The 16,343-nt window shown below is 40.1% G+C and overlaps 1 protein-coding gene across 1 annotated transcript in view; it reads left to right on the top strand.

Moving 5' to 3' along the window:
* CFAP47 (cilia and flagella associated protein 47) overlaps positions 1-16,343 on the top strand; it is a 402,255-nt gene that overhangs the window by 357,445 nt on the left and 28,467 nt on the right. Inside the window, exons 59-60 of the mRNA XM_075200313.1 lie at positions 1,793-1,887; positions 11,990-12,145. Coding sequence (XP_075056414.1) covers positions 1,793-1,887; positions 11,990-12,145 — 251 coding nt within the window. The remainder of the gene's footprint in view (positions 1-1,792; positions 1,888-11,989; positions 12,146-16,343) is intronic.

Below are 16,343 nucleotides of genomic sequence, written 5' to 3'. Positions count from 1 at the left end.
AATGAAAGATTAACCTATGAAACTGTATTGTTATAGTGTATAGTTCAGGAGGGTCAGCTGCATTATTATAAAGTAGATCATTTTAAGTTAAAACTGCAATTAATAGAGAATAAATAATTATGTATTTTGCTAATCTGTTGATGGCCTTCCACCACTAATAGACACTAGTGTCATACACAGCCACTTGGATATATATTTAATACATTGCAGGTTTGCAAAATTGGAGATGTTGCCTATAGCAAGCAATCAGATTCTAGTTATTTATTTAGTACATTCTACAAATTGACAGCTAGAATCTGATTGGTTGCTATAGGCAACATCTCCACTTTTTCCATCCTGCAGTTTAGTAAATATACCCCTTAGAATAAACAGCCGGTCTTGGCTGGATATCTGATATCAATGTGTTCTTAATCCAGGCCTGATGCTTAGTTGAACGCATTTCCATTCAAAATGTGCATGAAGAATTGTGTTGTAAAAAAGAACAATGCAATTACGTGTTTATCAAGAGTCACACATATCTTATGACAAGGGCAACTTAGTATAGTGTATTAAATGGTTCCACATCAAGATACGTATCATGATATGGCCCCATATTACACACACTAGTCATCAACTTGACAGCGGTCCCTAGTAGCATGATGCGCTTGTAGTTCTATAAGTGTCAGCATGCTCAGGCAGCCATGCGTATGGGGGCCCTTGTAGTCTTACAAGCTCTAGTATACCCAGTCAGTTTATGGCTGCCAGGTCTTGCTTGCAGCAGTAGTGCCACAGACAAAAATTCTAGTTTCCGACATTAACTCTTATTTACCCCAACATCCACTGGCAGCAGAGTTGATAGGACACCCAGGGCTGTTTTTTCCTAATGGGGGCACATTTTATTTTTTGTGCATCAGATTACTGTAGGGAATTCAGCATATTCTGGCTACAAAATTGGCATGGACCAAGCCCATTTTGTTGTCCAAACATCAAACATTCCAGTGTTTATAAAATATGGACAAACAATTGTTGTCTTCACTCCTGTTTAGAGACTCTTGTCTCATGTTTAGAGACAACATTTCAAGGCCCAATCTGCCATAGCATGGTGCTACTTGTGGCTTTTGCGGGAATCCTCACACTGCTTGCCCTAAAGCCTCCACCCCCCAATAGTGGCAACCCATCCAGGATATGAGCATGTGTGCTGCTTAGATCACTTTGGGGTACAGGGTTTTAAAAAATATATATATATTTAAAACAATTTCTTACACTGCAAAGGTATCGCCATCAGTATGGCTCGCTGCGCTAGGGGTTGAGTACCCGCATCAGATATGCCTCCTAACAGGCAGATCTGTGATTGTGTGATTGTATCGCAATTATGCGAACACTTCATTACTGTACTCGGTCTACACTTCCCCGCATGTTTTCTTCCTCGGCGTGCCTCTATAAGAGCAAGGCATGACAAGTGCAGCCAAATCTGCATGTGGACGTCTGTGTACACATTTATAGTACGCATGTGCAGTAGAGAAAAGCATATTTTACATTAGGAAAACGGATGTAGGTCCAACTAGGCATCAAGCCCTTTGTGTTTAGCATACTGACCGCTTGTATATTGGTCTCCAGTAACAGAGCACCATGTCGTACTTTGTCACAGTTTATAAAATCTGCACCACTTGACAGTACTATTTTTAGTAAGCTGAGCATCAGTATTAACTTTTTGTCTTACCTTAGGGGCAGAATGATATTCTTCCATGAAAAACAAGCATATTGTTTGTGACAACACACAAATAAAATAATTATGTTCCAACTTTTCAAACAGCATATCAAAGACAGGGGATGGCGCTATTTCAGGTATACGATGGATTTACCCAATTCATGGAATCCCAGAAGCTCTGCCACCCAAGTCAGCTCCAGGTATAATGTCAATGTGTTACTCAATATGTGGTGTATGTGTGTACGTTTATATATGTATATGTGTGTGTATGTGTGTCTATATATATATATATATATATATATATATATATATATATATCTATATCTATATATATATATATATATATATCTATATCTATATATATATATATATATATATATATATATATCTATATCTATATATATGTATATAATGTTTTAAAAGTAAATTTTGGACAGCTAGATGTTGAAAGATCTTGTTCATTTTCTGAAGGAAGCAATCTCCTGCTGGTTTCACAGTCTGCAATAACCTGTGAGCAGCTTAATGATCTGTAAACATGGGAAACTGTACAAAGCTATAGATTAATGAGTTTCTGTAGAAGAGAGACATTTCTTTAGAACTAATAGAAACTTATGAATAAAAAAAAATAATCTTTCTGGAGAGTAAGAAGTATACTTATTTCTCTTGTACTTTACATAACTGAATGGTATGTCACATTGTCTTTCCATTGCCTATACATACAAATCACAGATCATATGGCGCGATAAATAAAAATGCAATGATCCGTCACTGTTGCTACTATGTTGGTAATTACAGAAAATAGCACTCTAATCCCCCTTTCAACACAATTTAAACACTTAAACTATGCTTACCATATTTACTGCATGAGTAAAATGTAAAATTTTAGTCACAAAAACTGTAATGCACTGTGTAATATATTCAGTTTTAGGGTATATCTGGCTATTCCATTTCCCAGATAACTGATTACGGAACAAGCCAAGGTCAATTTCTTCAGTAATTCTGGTGACTATTTGTATTTGCATGCTTGATCCAATGCTTTGTTTAAAAAAATAAAAAGGCTTTGTATTACATTACTAAGTGGTAAGTGTTATGCTTCAACTGATAGCAGGCAGAACACATTGCTACAGGTTTTGAATCTTTTTAACCTTTACAAATCTTAAAAACTCGACTGTTTATAAAACTGTTTATTTACTCTTATTATTCATTTGACGCTTGATGACATGGAAAAGTCTTCTTAAAATACAAGATAAATGTATGTGAAGTAGGTATTAATGTCATTTTAAGAGGATATATATCTACTATATAAAACCCTAGTGGCGTGTGTCTGTGTGTGAAAAAAAAAAAACAAGCTGCAGCGCCACCTGCTGGGGGAAGTTATACACTGACCTAATAAATTCTTAATGTGTGTGGGAAAAAAACTCAGAAAGGGCTGAAATGTGGTATACTAAGATGTTTTTAATTTGTTAATTTAATTTGTTAATTGTTAAAAGTGTTTATAAAGATTTAAAAAATATATATATATATTTCTTGAAGGAGAAGTGACAGTTGGGAGTGGTTGGTGGTTGCCGGGGGTGACAGTGGGGAGTGCTTGGTGATTGTCGGGAGTGACAGAGCGAGAGGAGTGTGATACTCAGGACCGCTGAGAGAGATCCCTGTGTCTGGATAGACATCTGGATAGATGTGGCGATAAAGATGAAGGATGAGGTGATGGAGAAAAATGAGGAGGTGTTGACATGTGGACAAAACCATGTTAAAAAAGGGCGCTTGCGTCGGGAAGTAACGTTCTTCCCCTGAGGAGGCCTGGGCTATGGCCCAAATGCATGACAAGAACCTTTTATAACACCTTAAGTAGCTTGATTTGACTAGAATGCATGAGTATCATGCACTGGTTAACTTGTGTGTATATATATATGTATATACACACACACATTGACCAGCCACATTAAAACCACCTGCCTACTATTGTGCAGGTCCCTCTCATGCCACCAAAACTGTTTTGAACTGTCCTGGTTTGAACGCCATAAGACCTCAGAAGGTGTCCTGTGGTATCTGGCATTGAGACGTTAGCAGCAGTTCCTTTAAGTTACGAGATGGGGTCTCCGTGACTCAGATTTGTTTTTCCACTACATCCCACAGATGCTCGATCAGATTATCATATATCAGATTCAGATCAGATCAGATTATCATATATCAGATATCATAAACTTGCAGATACTCCTTGTTCTGCAAGTTTATGATATAGCCATTAGCTGTAACATTATAACCGGCCAGTGAAGATGTTTTGGAAGGAGTCACTTCATGGATGAGCGTGCAACGAATCCAACTCCAGCTCAAGTTTTGGCTGGTCAGATCCAGACCCTGTCTCAGATGGTCCAAGGTCTGCTCAGGAAGATGAAGCCGTATTGAACGGTGAAACGCGTCAGGATTGGCTATCTTCCAAATCAGCTGATTAGTTGACTCCGCCCTGCTTTACCCCGGGGTATTGTATGAACGTAGATCCGGAACCTCTCTTTTGTGGCTCAGACAAATCTAACATCTTTTTTTGACCTCAATACATACCAAGTATGAACTGACGGTTCCCACGAAGTTAAGGTATTAATCCTTTCTAAGTGCGGTTGTGATCGGTACAAGCTAATGATTGGTCTATTAACAAACACCCGAATGTATATTGGTGGATATACTACGAACGACAGCTTAGAATCGGGTATTCAGAGTGGATGGCTATATGCTTTATACGCTGAACCAAACAGGAATGATCATTTGATTTATATCTGCCAGCACTCTAACCAGTAGTTTCAATATTGCTGCAGACTTCTGCAGGCTAAAACTGGTAATTTATTGCGTTTGGCTGAACTTTTCCGGTAATGGTGGTTTCTATTTTTATGCGTGGAACTGTTTCACCACGTGCATTTATGCTGATTGCATTTACCTTTAACTGGAAAACTAACTCAGGATTCATTACAAACTGTGCCATTTCAATACTTTATCTAAGGAATCTTTCAGTGGGATCGCTATTTATCCCCATTAGAGTCTGGGTATTTTTTTATTTCTGTGTAGGAGATTCACCAAGGTTATCTATAACACCTGTTTCATTGTGTGGTCCGGACCACTGTGTGCTTAATAATTGGTTTTGCATACATATAGATGTTATCAAGCGCTATATATTTTCACTGTATTGAATTGTGATATCAATTATTTTTATCATAATCTGCAGTTTTTCTATTAGTGATTTATCACTTACTTGATATATTGGCTGTTACATCAATTTGTCTTAAGGGCTTCTAGTCAGCTTTGATTTTATATGTATATTGCCCAAACAAGCCGTCTCCTGCTGTCTCCTGCTGCCCCATCCTTGCTGCTCCGCTCCTGTCCTGAGGCCATCTCCAGCTGCAGATCGGATGCCACCATGCTGCCTTCTCTCCGCTGGTTAGTCGGTAGTTAGTTAGCTTGCCTGGTCGCCTCTGAGCCTTTCTCCCGCTGAGTCCCCTCTGCTCATTGCCCCACCATTGGCCCTCTCACAGCCTCCCTGCCTCCCTGGTTTCCTCTGTGCAAACCCCCCTCTCCCCCTGACTGTGGTCTGCTCACAGACACTGCCCTACTTAGTCAAATCAGCCCACCTGTACTCTGGACCCACCTTATCCTTCTGGCCCAGCAATCTGGACCCACCTTGTCCTTTTCACCCACCTGCACTCTGGACCACCTGTACTCTGGACCCACCTAGTCCTTTTTGGCCCTCCTGAACTTTGGACCCACCTAGTCCTTTTTGGCCCTCCTGAACTCTGGACCCACCTAGTCCTTTTGGCCCTCCTGATCTCTGAACCAACCAAGTCCGTCTGGCCCTCCGGAACTCTGGACCCGCCTGCTCCTTTTGGCCCTCCTGAACTCTGGACCACCTAGTCCTTTTGGCCCTCCTAAAACCTGGACCTACCTAGCCCTTCCGGCCCTCCTGGACTCTGGTCCTCCCGAACTCTTGGCTCTCCTCCTCCCTGGACCTTCCTCACCTCTGGGCTCTCTGACCTTTGGTCACCTGGACACGGGACCTACATTTTCTCCGTGTCTCCCCGGATCTCACGTCTCGCCAGTACTCCTAATAGCTTATTCTATTGTATTTTATCTTACTGTATTTCATTTTACTTCAATCTTATTTGAATGTCAATTGCACTTCATACTGTCTCTGCCACTGCCTTTCTGTTCTACTCTGTTCTATAGCCCCTACTATCCTACTCACTGTTTACTCTGTTTGTTAGTCCATATAGAACATACTTCTAATTTGCTCTGTTCCACCTTGGACTCCCTATTGCTGCCCTCCCCTCTGTGCTTCTCCCTTACACCTCCCTCGCTTCCTCTGACCGTTCTCTTACTCCCCTGCTTCTCATCATGTTGCCTCGCTCCTTTCCTATACCCATCCTCTCCCCCAGCCCCCGCCTAGGGCCCAAATCTCTCTGTCCCATCTCTCACCCCCCCCCTCGATCCATCAACCCCGACAATCTCATCCATATCTCCCCTTCTCCATCCCTCCCTTTTTCGTGTGCCCTCTGGAACTCCAGGTCTGTCCATAACAAAATGTCCTCCATTCACGACCTCTTCATCTCTAACTCTCTTAATCTTCTTGCCTTAACCGAAACCTGGCTCACTTCTTCTGATACTACCTCCCCTGCCGCTCTCTCCTATGGCGGCCTCTCTTTCACCCACTCCACCAGACCTGACGAGCGTCCAGGAGGAGGAGTGGGGCCTCCTCCTATCCCCTAACTGCACTTTTCGGGTCATACCCACTTTACCTTCCCTCTCCTTCTCTTCCTTTGAAGTCCACTCCATTCGGCTCTTCTCCCCCATCCACCTCCGTGTCTCCGTCATCTACCGTCCCCCTGACCCTACCTCTCTTTTTCTTGACAACTTCGCAGCCTGGCTCCCCCACTATCTTTCCTCTGACCTGCCCTCCATTATACTGGGTGACTTTAACATCCCTATTGACAACTTTTCTGACCCTGCCACCATCAAACTTCTCACTCTTTCCTCCTCCCTTGGCCTCACTCAGTGGACCTCCTCCGATACCCATTGTCTTGGTCACTCCCTCGACCTTGTCTTCTCTCACCTCTGTGATCTCTCTGACATCTCCAACTCTCCCTTCCCACTCTTCGACCCCATCTCCTTCTCCTCTCTTGAAACTCTCCTATCACCCCTTCCCTCTCTGGCCTGCCCTGATCAGGCGTCCTCGCTCTACAACCAATCCCTCACTACTGCCCTGGACACCGTCGCCCCGGCCTCTTCTATCTGCGGTCGTCGCCTTATTCCACAACCCTGGCACTCCAAACTCACCCACTCCCTCCAAAAGTGCTCTCGCATAGCCGAATGCCTCTGGAGGAAATCTCGTTCCCTGGCTGACTTCCTTCACTTCAAATTCATCCTCTCCTCTTTTTGCTCTGCCCTGTCCCTCGCTAAACAATCCTTCTTTAAGTCCCTTATCTCTTCTCAGTCCTCCAATCCCCGCTGCCTCTTTGCCACATTCAACTCCCTCCTCTCCCCCCCTCCCACTGTCCCGCCTTCCCTCTCTGCTTCTGACTTCGCTTCCTTTTTCTCTTCCAAAATTGAAGCCATCGGACGGAACATCCACCCCCTCCCCTCTCCCTGTTGGAGTCCCGCAGGGCTCTGTTCTTGGCCCTTTACTCTTTTCGCTCAATATTTCCTCCCTTGGGGCTCTCATCTCCTCGTTCGGTCTTCAGTATCATCTATATGCTGATGATATTCAGCTCTACATCTCTTCTCCTGATCTTTCCTCCTCCCTCCTCTCTCGTGTAACTGACTGCCTCTCAGCCATCTACTCCTGGATGTCCTCACGCTTTCTTAAAATTAACATCTCCAAGACTGAACTCATTGTCTTTCCCCCACCCAGACTCCCTTCCCACCATGACCTCTCTATCGTTGTTAACAACTCCACTATCTCCTCTGTCACCTAACTCCGCTGCCTAGGAGTCACTCTTGACTCCTCTCTCTCTTTTGCCCCACACATTCAATCCCTTGCCCAAGCCTGTCGCTTCCAACTCCGTAACATTGCCTGCATCCGTCCCTTCCTCTCTCAAGATGCCACCAAAACTATCATCCATGCTCTCATCATCTCCCGCCTTGACTATTGCAACCTCCTCCTTACTGGCCTCCCCTGCTCCAACCTCGCCCCCCTCCGCTCTATACTCAATGCGGCTGCGAGACTCATCTTCCTCTCACACCGCTCCTCCTCTGCCTCCCCTCTCTGTCTTGCCTTACACTGGCACCCCTTCCCCTACAGAATCCTTTTCAAACTCTTTACCACCACTTACAAGACTCTCTCCCAGTCTACTGCCCCTTATATCTCTAACCTCCTCTCCATTCACACTCCCGGCTGCTCCCTGCGCTCGGCCAATGATCGCCACCTCTCCTCCACTCTGATCACCTCTTCCCACTCTAGAATCCAAGACTTCTCCCGTGCTGCCCCCCTTCACTGGAATGACTTACCTCGCTCCATCCGTCTCTCACCCAATCTGTGCTCCTTCAAGCGGGCACTTAAAACTCACCTGTTCCTTAAGTCCTACCATTCATCCACTTAACCTCTCATCTCTTCTGTTTCTCCCCTGGCCCCTTTTTTCTCTTCCTTTTGCTTCACTGGCTCCCTTCTGTGCCTGATTTGTTTACCCTCCCTTAGGATATAAACTCGTATGAGCAGGACCCCTCTTCCCTCCTGTCTCCATACCTGTTCTTCTGCTCCGTCTCTACTGTATTTGCCTGCCCAGAGTTTCTGAAGTACTGGTACTTTGTGTTTATTGTTCTGTACTGTTTTACCCTGTATAGTCTACTGTTCGTACTGTGTACGGCGCTGCGGAAACCTTGTGGCGCCTTACAAATAAACGATAAAATTAATAATAATTGAGATCTGGTGAATTTGGGGGCCAACTCAACAACTTGAACTCTTTGTCATTTTCCTCAAACCATTCCTGAACAATTTTTGCAGTGTGGCAGGGGGCATTATCCTGCGGAAAGAGGCCACTGCCATTAGGGAATACTGTTGCCGTGAAGGGGTACACTTGATCTGCAACACTGTTCAGTTAAGTGTTACGTGGCAAGGTAATATCCACATGTATTCCAGGACCCATAGTTTCCCAGCAGAACATTGCCCTGAGCATCACACTGTCTTTGCCGACTTTCCTTCTTCCCATAGTGCATCCTGGTGCCATCCCTTCCCCAGGTAAACGACACACACGCACCCAGCCTTCCACGTGATGTAAAAGTAAACATGATTCATCAGACCAGGCCGCTTCTTCCATTGCTCCATGGTCCAGTTCTGGCATTAAAGTACTCATTGTAGGAGCTTTTGGCAGTGTATAGGGGTCAGCATGGGCACTCTGACCTATTTGTGGCTACGCAGCCCCATTCGCATCAAGCTGCGATGCACTGCATGTTCTGACATCTTTGCATCATAACCAGTATTTACTTTTTAAAAAATTTGTCCTACAGTAGCTCTTCTGTGGGTTTGGACCAGACGAGTTAGCTATCGCTCCTTATTAATGAACCGTGGGCAACCATGCCCCTGTCATCTGTTAACCAGTTGTCCTTTCTTGGACCACTTCTGGTAGATACTAACCACTGCCTATTGGGAACACCCCACAAGACCTGCCATTTTGGAGATGCTCTGATCCATTTGTCTACCCATTAAAATTTGGCCCTTGTCAAAGTCGCTTAGATCCTTATGCTTAGCCATTTTTCTTGCTTTCAACACATCAACTTCAAAAACTGACTATTCACCTGCTGCCTAATACATCCCACCCCTTCACAGGTGCCATTGTAACAAGATAATCAAACCACTTGTCTTGTGTGTGTGTGTGTGTGTGTGTGTGTGTGTATATATATATATATATATATATATATATATACATATACATACAAAGTTTCTTTTGTAGTGCAATTTGATATGAATAAGAAATCTCAAAAAACAATAGCAACAACAACGAACAAAACCTGATTCCATTGTTCCAATGTGCCATTAATGGGTACTGACACAAGAAGAACAGAGAGAACGTGGTAATTAGCACCCTACGCTCTGACGTTTTCAAATCCTCTGTTAAGAGTTTGCCATCCTACAGAACCTCACTCTTTCTAGTAGGTGGGTCTCAGTGACTGTCAGATTGTATGCTAGAGAGTCCCAGACAGACAGACATCTGGTTAATGAGTTGAGGGTCTCTATATAAAACAGGACCAAGATCACGAGGTATATAATACAAATTAGAGAAAGGCGTCTTATTTTATTTATGTAGAAAAATGGAACAGCACGGACTTAATTACGCCTATCGTTAAATATCAATATGCTAGAAATTAATATACATAGTTATTTGTCTCAGCATGCCAACATCATTTCCTGTTGGCACTATGCAGACATATTTCAGTAATGGGATATTAAGTATAATAATTTCAACATTTTTTTTAACTAAACAAGGGGCACAAAGGGAAATATTTCTATATTATCCTGTACTTGTAATGAATAGAATGGGATTATAGTAGTTTAATTATCCTTTAAATTATATAATATACATTTGAATGCTTTTTAACATAGTAGTATTAATCTGGTTTTTATGTCCTACAATATTTTATATTTCTTTTAATTTTATAACTACCATGAATAAATATCATATATGAAATAGTAAAAATCAATATAACAATTTCTATAGCCTGTTAAACTTTAAGATATGGTATCTTTAACCTAATAAGGCTCCCATATATATTTTGGGTTTCCCAGGACAGGTTTTTTGTCACTGAAAATGTTTTTCTTTGTTTTTATTAAAAATAGATCCTGGTATAGCTAGAAAACCAGAATTTGAGGGAATAGCCATGACAGTATAACACACTTTATAATTTAGTGGTCGGAACAAACTTCATGTCTCTTGCATGTTTGCAAACTACAAACCATATTAAATGACTTCCTATTTGTAGTGCATATATCGCAAAGATCATCAGTCTTTTGGAGTTTTTCTTATAGGGTGTTTTGAATCCTTTGATATTTCTAATTGTTGATATAAGCTGACGGTTTGAAGATTAAGATGAAAAGTCTTTTCTATTGCAGACAGTAAAGTCTGCCTCTTTTAGCTGCATTTAAATGTGCTGCGTAACAGGTGTGTTACATTTTACATTGAAGGACCATTTAAAATAAAGGTAAAAAAGATATTTCCCCTTGGTCCATTAGGACAAAAGGGACCAACATTATTAGGCTTCATAATAAAATAGTTTAGATGTTTTCTGTCTCCCCATTGAAATGAGGTGTTGACCAAGACCACTGGTGGATGCAGAGAGGCGATAGGCGCAACATCCCCCCCGGATCAACCTTCATACATTTAAATTGCGGCTGAGAGGTCAGATCAACGGGAAGGAGGGGGCCAAGCCAACCGGGCCAACCAATCAGAGCCAAGGAGGGTCGCGGCTATGCAAAATCCCCCCCCCCCAAAAAAAAAATGTCTAGGTCTGCTCCTGACTTAGACTACCAATAGGGCTACATAAAGGTTACTCTTAAAAATATTATCAATTACGACTAAAGTCCAGAATTATCTAAGTACTACACTTTATATTCTGCAAGCTTTAATATTTTGCCTAACATTATCTAAACCCCTTATCAAAGCCTAAGTCCCAACCGTTAACTAATAATACACTTTAAAGCTTTCCTCACTCCTAAAAGCCTAAGAGAGCTGCTATCCACCTCCCCCTAACACAGTGTAATTTGTATCAGTGAACACTTTATATTTTTGTATTGTTTAAAAAGAAAAAATGTGATAGACTCAACTTTACTGTTTCCAGGTTCCTTTATTTTGAAGAGAGTTAAGAGGCACTCTGACATCTTCACTCGAACATCGTTAATGTCTTAAAGAGGTCTAATGACAAATCAAGATATTCTTTTTTTGCGCATTTCTAATAAACAAAAGGCAATTTATCATAAGCCAGTAAGCAAGTTATTGTGAACAATTATCCCATGTTTTTATTCGCCCATTACACAGACTGCTAGCACCTGTTGTAAATATTTTCAGGTCAATGATATCCGAGTGCCATGATCTTTGGAGTGCGGATAGGGACTTTCAATGTGCAACCATACATGTATGTAGTGGACCCCTAAGTGAAATAACATTTATATATGCAGCTTGCTGTTATCACCCTGTAACGTTTGAACAACCATATCATAGACATAGAAGAGCTATTGTTTAATTTACAAAGTAGTACCATCAAATTATTTAATTGTGTCTGTTTAATTTCAAACATTTGTTATCAACTTAGAAATAAAATAGATTATTCTTTCAGCTGTTGTGTGTTGCCAAGCAAGAAGTCGGACTGAAGAAAGAGTAGAAGTGTTGCTAACTGGAGTTGTTCCTGGACAGACTGCCATGCCAGTGTCAAGTCGTGATGACAGTTCTATGGAAAAGACTGCCCTCGTACAAGAGGTTCAAGTCAGCAATGGTATAGTACTCAAATATTGCTTGCCAATTTGTAACTCTGTACTCCATATGTTGATATCAGTTCAGTTCTATAGTTTACAATATGAACACTTAAGTTAATAAAGTTAAGAAAAAATAGAAAACTATGAAACTTGACAGTCTTACTTGTAAAGGGAAACATTTTCCTTCCTAGTTTAAACATTATGAAAGATAGACCAGGTTTTAACCTAAATGAAACTCTGATCCACTTAAGCATAGACAGCCACAGTTATATATTTTGTAGAGAGGATTTTGTGGAGAGGAGGTGAGACTACCAAAACCATGGACAAATTCAAATAGGAAAATCCAAAGTTTTCTGAAGAAAGTAGTCTGTCTACTTTCAAAAAGATTGGATAATCTCCAACATTTATGGACCATATAAACTGAAGATACCCATAATCCTTTTATTTGGGTATTTTTCTGGAGTATTGAATAAAATGAATGTCTGTGATTGTTTATATCACTTTCAATTATGCAGTCATTGTACTGTTTCAACTGATTAAGGCTGGTCAGGTTTCCATAATACACTGGTATAGCACACCTGGGAAAAGAACATAGAAATATTATTGTATGATGCCTTTTGCCAAAATATAACGTCCAGAAAATAATGGCATTAAATATGTAGATGTAACTCAGATATCAGGTATGATATATAGATGCATTCAAGGTGGACCATAGGCTTTTTAAGTTCCCTAAAAAGTGAACCATAGCGTAGGAATTGTACAGGTTTTTTTTTTTACAATCAAAAGGAGCAATTATCTAAACAGGTAGACAATGTTTTTGGATTTTTGCTCACGGTCCCGAGGGCTGCAAACAAAAATCAGCATTAAAATGACTGTACTAATGGTAGTACTGCACACTTTTACCATAGTAATGGTAATAGTGCGCAGGCTTCTTTATTCCTAGAATAAAGCGGCCAAATTGAATTGGCCCCTTAGAAGATATAACTGAACCATTTTTTCATTTGTCTTCTAAGCTCAGTAAATTAGTTTACCACTTAAAGAGAACCAAATCAAACTGTGAGAAATAAAATTAAGTAAAGTTGTGCTCTTTTTAGCTATATTGCCTAAACCTTAAAGATCACTTTGTCCCCTTCCTGGTGGATCTTACACAATACATCTACAAAACATTGCCTTTCATGTCATGCTTCCAAGAGAAACTTTTCCTAATTAAAGTATATGGAATGTACAGAATGTGCCAAATTACCAAACTAGGTAATTGTTCAGTTAGAAACAGTCAGGAAGAGCATAGTGACCTACAAACTAATTGTATATTGAACTTAATCCTTCAAGTAACCAGATATAGTACATTTCTGATCAGGCAAGATAGACTAGCCAAATTCCTCCTTTGCTAATGTGAACAGAAGTGGTGAAAGCAATCTGATACGTCTAGTAATATGTTTGTTCAAGACACCAAATTATTACAGAAATCTTGACTTTGAAGTTCATTTTACATAGTTGCTGTTTTATTATCATTTTATTTTATTTTAAATGTCACAGCAACTGTTACTCCCTAGTATCATTGAAACATTGATCACTACATATTGCTACAATTCTGAGAAAGTCAGCCAAAGTCACTGAACCTGATTAGTTTATAAACTGCCCTATTAGCAACATTATATACCATATTGTACTTCACTTGTTCTGTCAGTTGCTTACATATCTATAAAATGTGAAATCATTACATGTGAATTGTATCATTTAATTTGGTTTCAGGATACACAACATTGTTCCGCTTAGTTTAAGAATGATCACCATGGCAGATGCTCATTAGCATGTAAGAAATGATGTGACTTATATTATTCATTTATATATTTATCTTTCACTTGTATTGAATAAATGTGAAACATGAACCTGAAAACGGACAGGACATATCAACATATGTTACTGTCTAAGTAAACAAAGGAACAAGTGGCAGCCAATTCTTGTCCAGGAAATGGAAGGAACCCCCCCCCCCCTCCTATAAATGCTTTATCCAGGGGCCGCTGTAGAAATAATATACTTAATGTAGTACCCATATTTGATATAATAGATGTAGAATATTCTACAACATGAGTTTATTTGGTAAACTAATTTTAGATTTTGGAGAGCAATATAGTCCTTTCTCCCAAGATTCCCTTTGATCAAATATCCTATAGTGATCCACAGTTGATTCCAAAACATAGGATACTAACTATTCAAATACGATAATAGTTCAAATAAATTTAAATGTAAGGGGTATTATTGATGTGTATAGAAAATATTCTGACTAAGGAACAGGCTAAGTATAGTTAAAAAAAGAAAGAAAAGAAAAGCCATTAACACATTCTTCCTACAGTTTTTGTTTGCCGCTGGAGAATTGTTCTGCTGTTCTTTTGATTCATTTGCTAGTGATTTCACAAACAGTGACAACTCTTTGGGATTATTAATTTGTGCCCTTTGGTGTAAATTGAAGTGCTGTTACTGAATTGTCTCCAGTATGTCATAATAATGTACATCTTCATAGCATGTGTTTTTTCCATCCTTGACTGCAATTAATTACACATATTGCTCGGGGTACTATGATGAGAATAAAATTATATTCTGCTACAGTATGGTATTTTATTTATACAAGAATCCTTGGGGTTTTTTGCACAGCGAAAATGAACCTTGCTCTTGGTATCTGGGCCTATTGATGTCACTGGAATAAAACTTGTTTACTAATTCCAGTGTTTTGATAAAAAGGTATGTATTGATTTGGAACATAACATTCTTTCAGGCTGAGACTAATAATGGAACACTGACACATTAGAGCCCAGAATCATTTAAAAGGTTGAGAGATTTCTAATCTAGCTGGTGGCATTATATTAATATTAGTTGTATATAAATGTTATGCCTGCCATAAAATCATCTGTAACATTGTCATACTTTGCTAGCTATCAGTTTAAATGCAATTTGCTACACCATGTGAGATTGCAGTATAATAATAATGTGTGTGTTTTTTGTAATTAGGCAATTTTCCAGTTCATAAATAGTGTGGAATAATCACAAAAGTACAAACATTTAATAGGCACACCTGTAATCCCATATTTTAGCCAATTAGCAAAAAATAAACACTTGAGCTGGCCAATAATATTAAGCAAATTAGGCTATGTTGGTTGACTAAACATAGTCTACATTATTAAACTAGGAGAATTATGAAAAATGATTATTCTTGTAAAACCAGATAATTTACGGAACATTTATGTTTTTGAGGTTAATAATACAGTTGTAGCATAATCATTTTGGCTACCTGGCATAATTCAATGCCTTGCACATGTGACAACCATTGCAATGCTCAAGCTAACTAGACTAGTAAACAATAGTGCTGCTATTGAGTGGGTGGGGACAGTACACCGCAACTCAGGAGTGGGACGCCAGTTAATGCCCCTCCTTCACAAAATAGGCATATAGGAATTCTCCAGCATTCAAATTTAGTTTGATCAAGCATTCTCTATTATCAGTTCTTGCTTTTACTACTTGCCTGTTATTGTAGTTTTGTTGTAATCTAGATGGCTTCTGGAAAGTTAAGGTCCTGTTTTAAAAATATTCAGTAATTGTATTATAATGCAAAATGTTAACACACCGTGAATGATTAGGCTCTTTAGTCCAAACACAATACTCCTAATACAAATACAACTACCCCACAGCACAGGTGTATGTTGACAATAAAATATAACAAAATTGTTGTCAAAGAACTATAATCAAATACAAACCTCTACCAGCCCGACCTGACTAACATTTAGCATTCTAGCGACCCTAGAGACCACAGAGAGCACTCACTTGCCACAAAATACAAAGATCATGTCCATCAAAGCTGGATATCTTCTTCATTAACCCATGATCTCACTTCGGGGCCATAACCTTTCCAATGTACTAGATATTGGGAGCGTCCACGTAAACAGCAAACTTCCAGGATGTGGCTGATCTCAAATGTACTGTCCGTTGTGGTCAAGGCAGCAGGTGGACGAGAGGAAGCACAAGCAAATTTATTTAACACCAGAAGTTTAAGTAGAGATATATGAAAGGTATTATGGATCTTAAGAGAGGGGGGAAATGCGGAGCCTGTAAGTCACGGAATTAATTACTTGGGTTACTGAAAAAGGGCCAATAAATATCAGAGCCAGTTTCATAGAAGGCACACGGAGCCTAAGATTCCTTGTGGAAAGCCATACCTTGTCTTCA

Source organism: Mixophyes fleayi, chromosome 2 (genome assembly GCF_038048845.1).
Source record: "Mixophyes fleayi isolate aMixFle1 chromosome 2, aMixFle1.hap1, whole genome shotgun sequence".
Classification (NCBI taxonomy): Eukaryota; Metazoa; Chordata; class Amphibia; order Anura; family Limnodynastidae; genus Mixophyes; species Mixophyes fleayi.
This window is presented reverse-complemented; position numbering and strand designations above follow the sequence as displayed.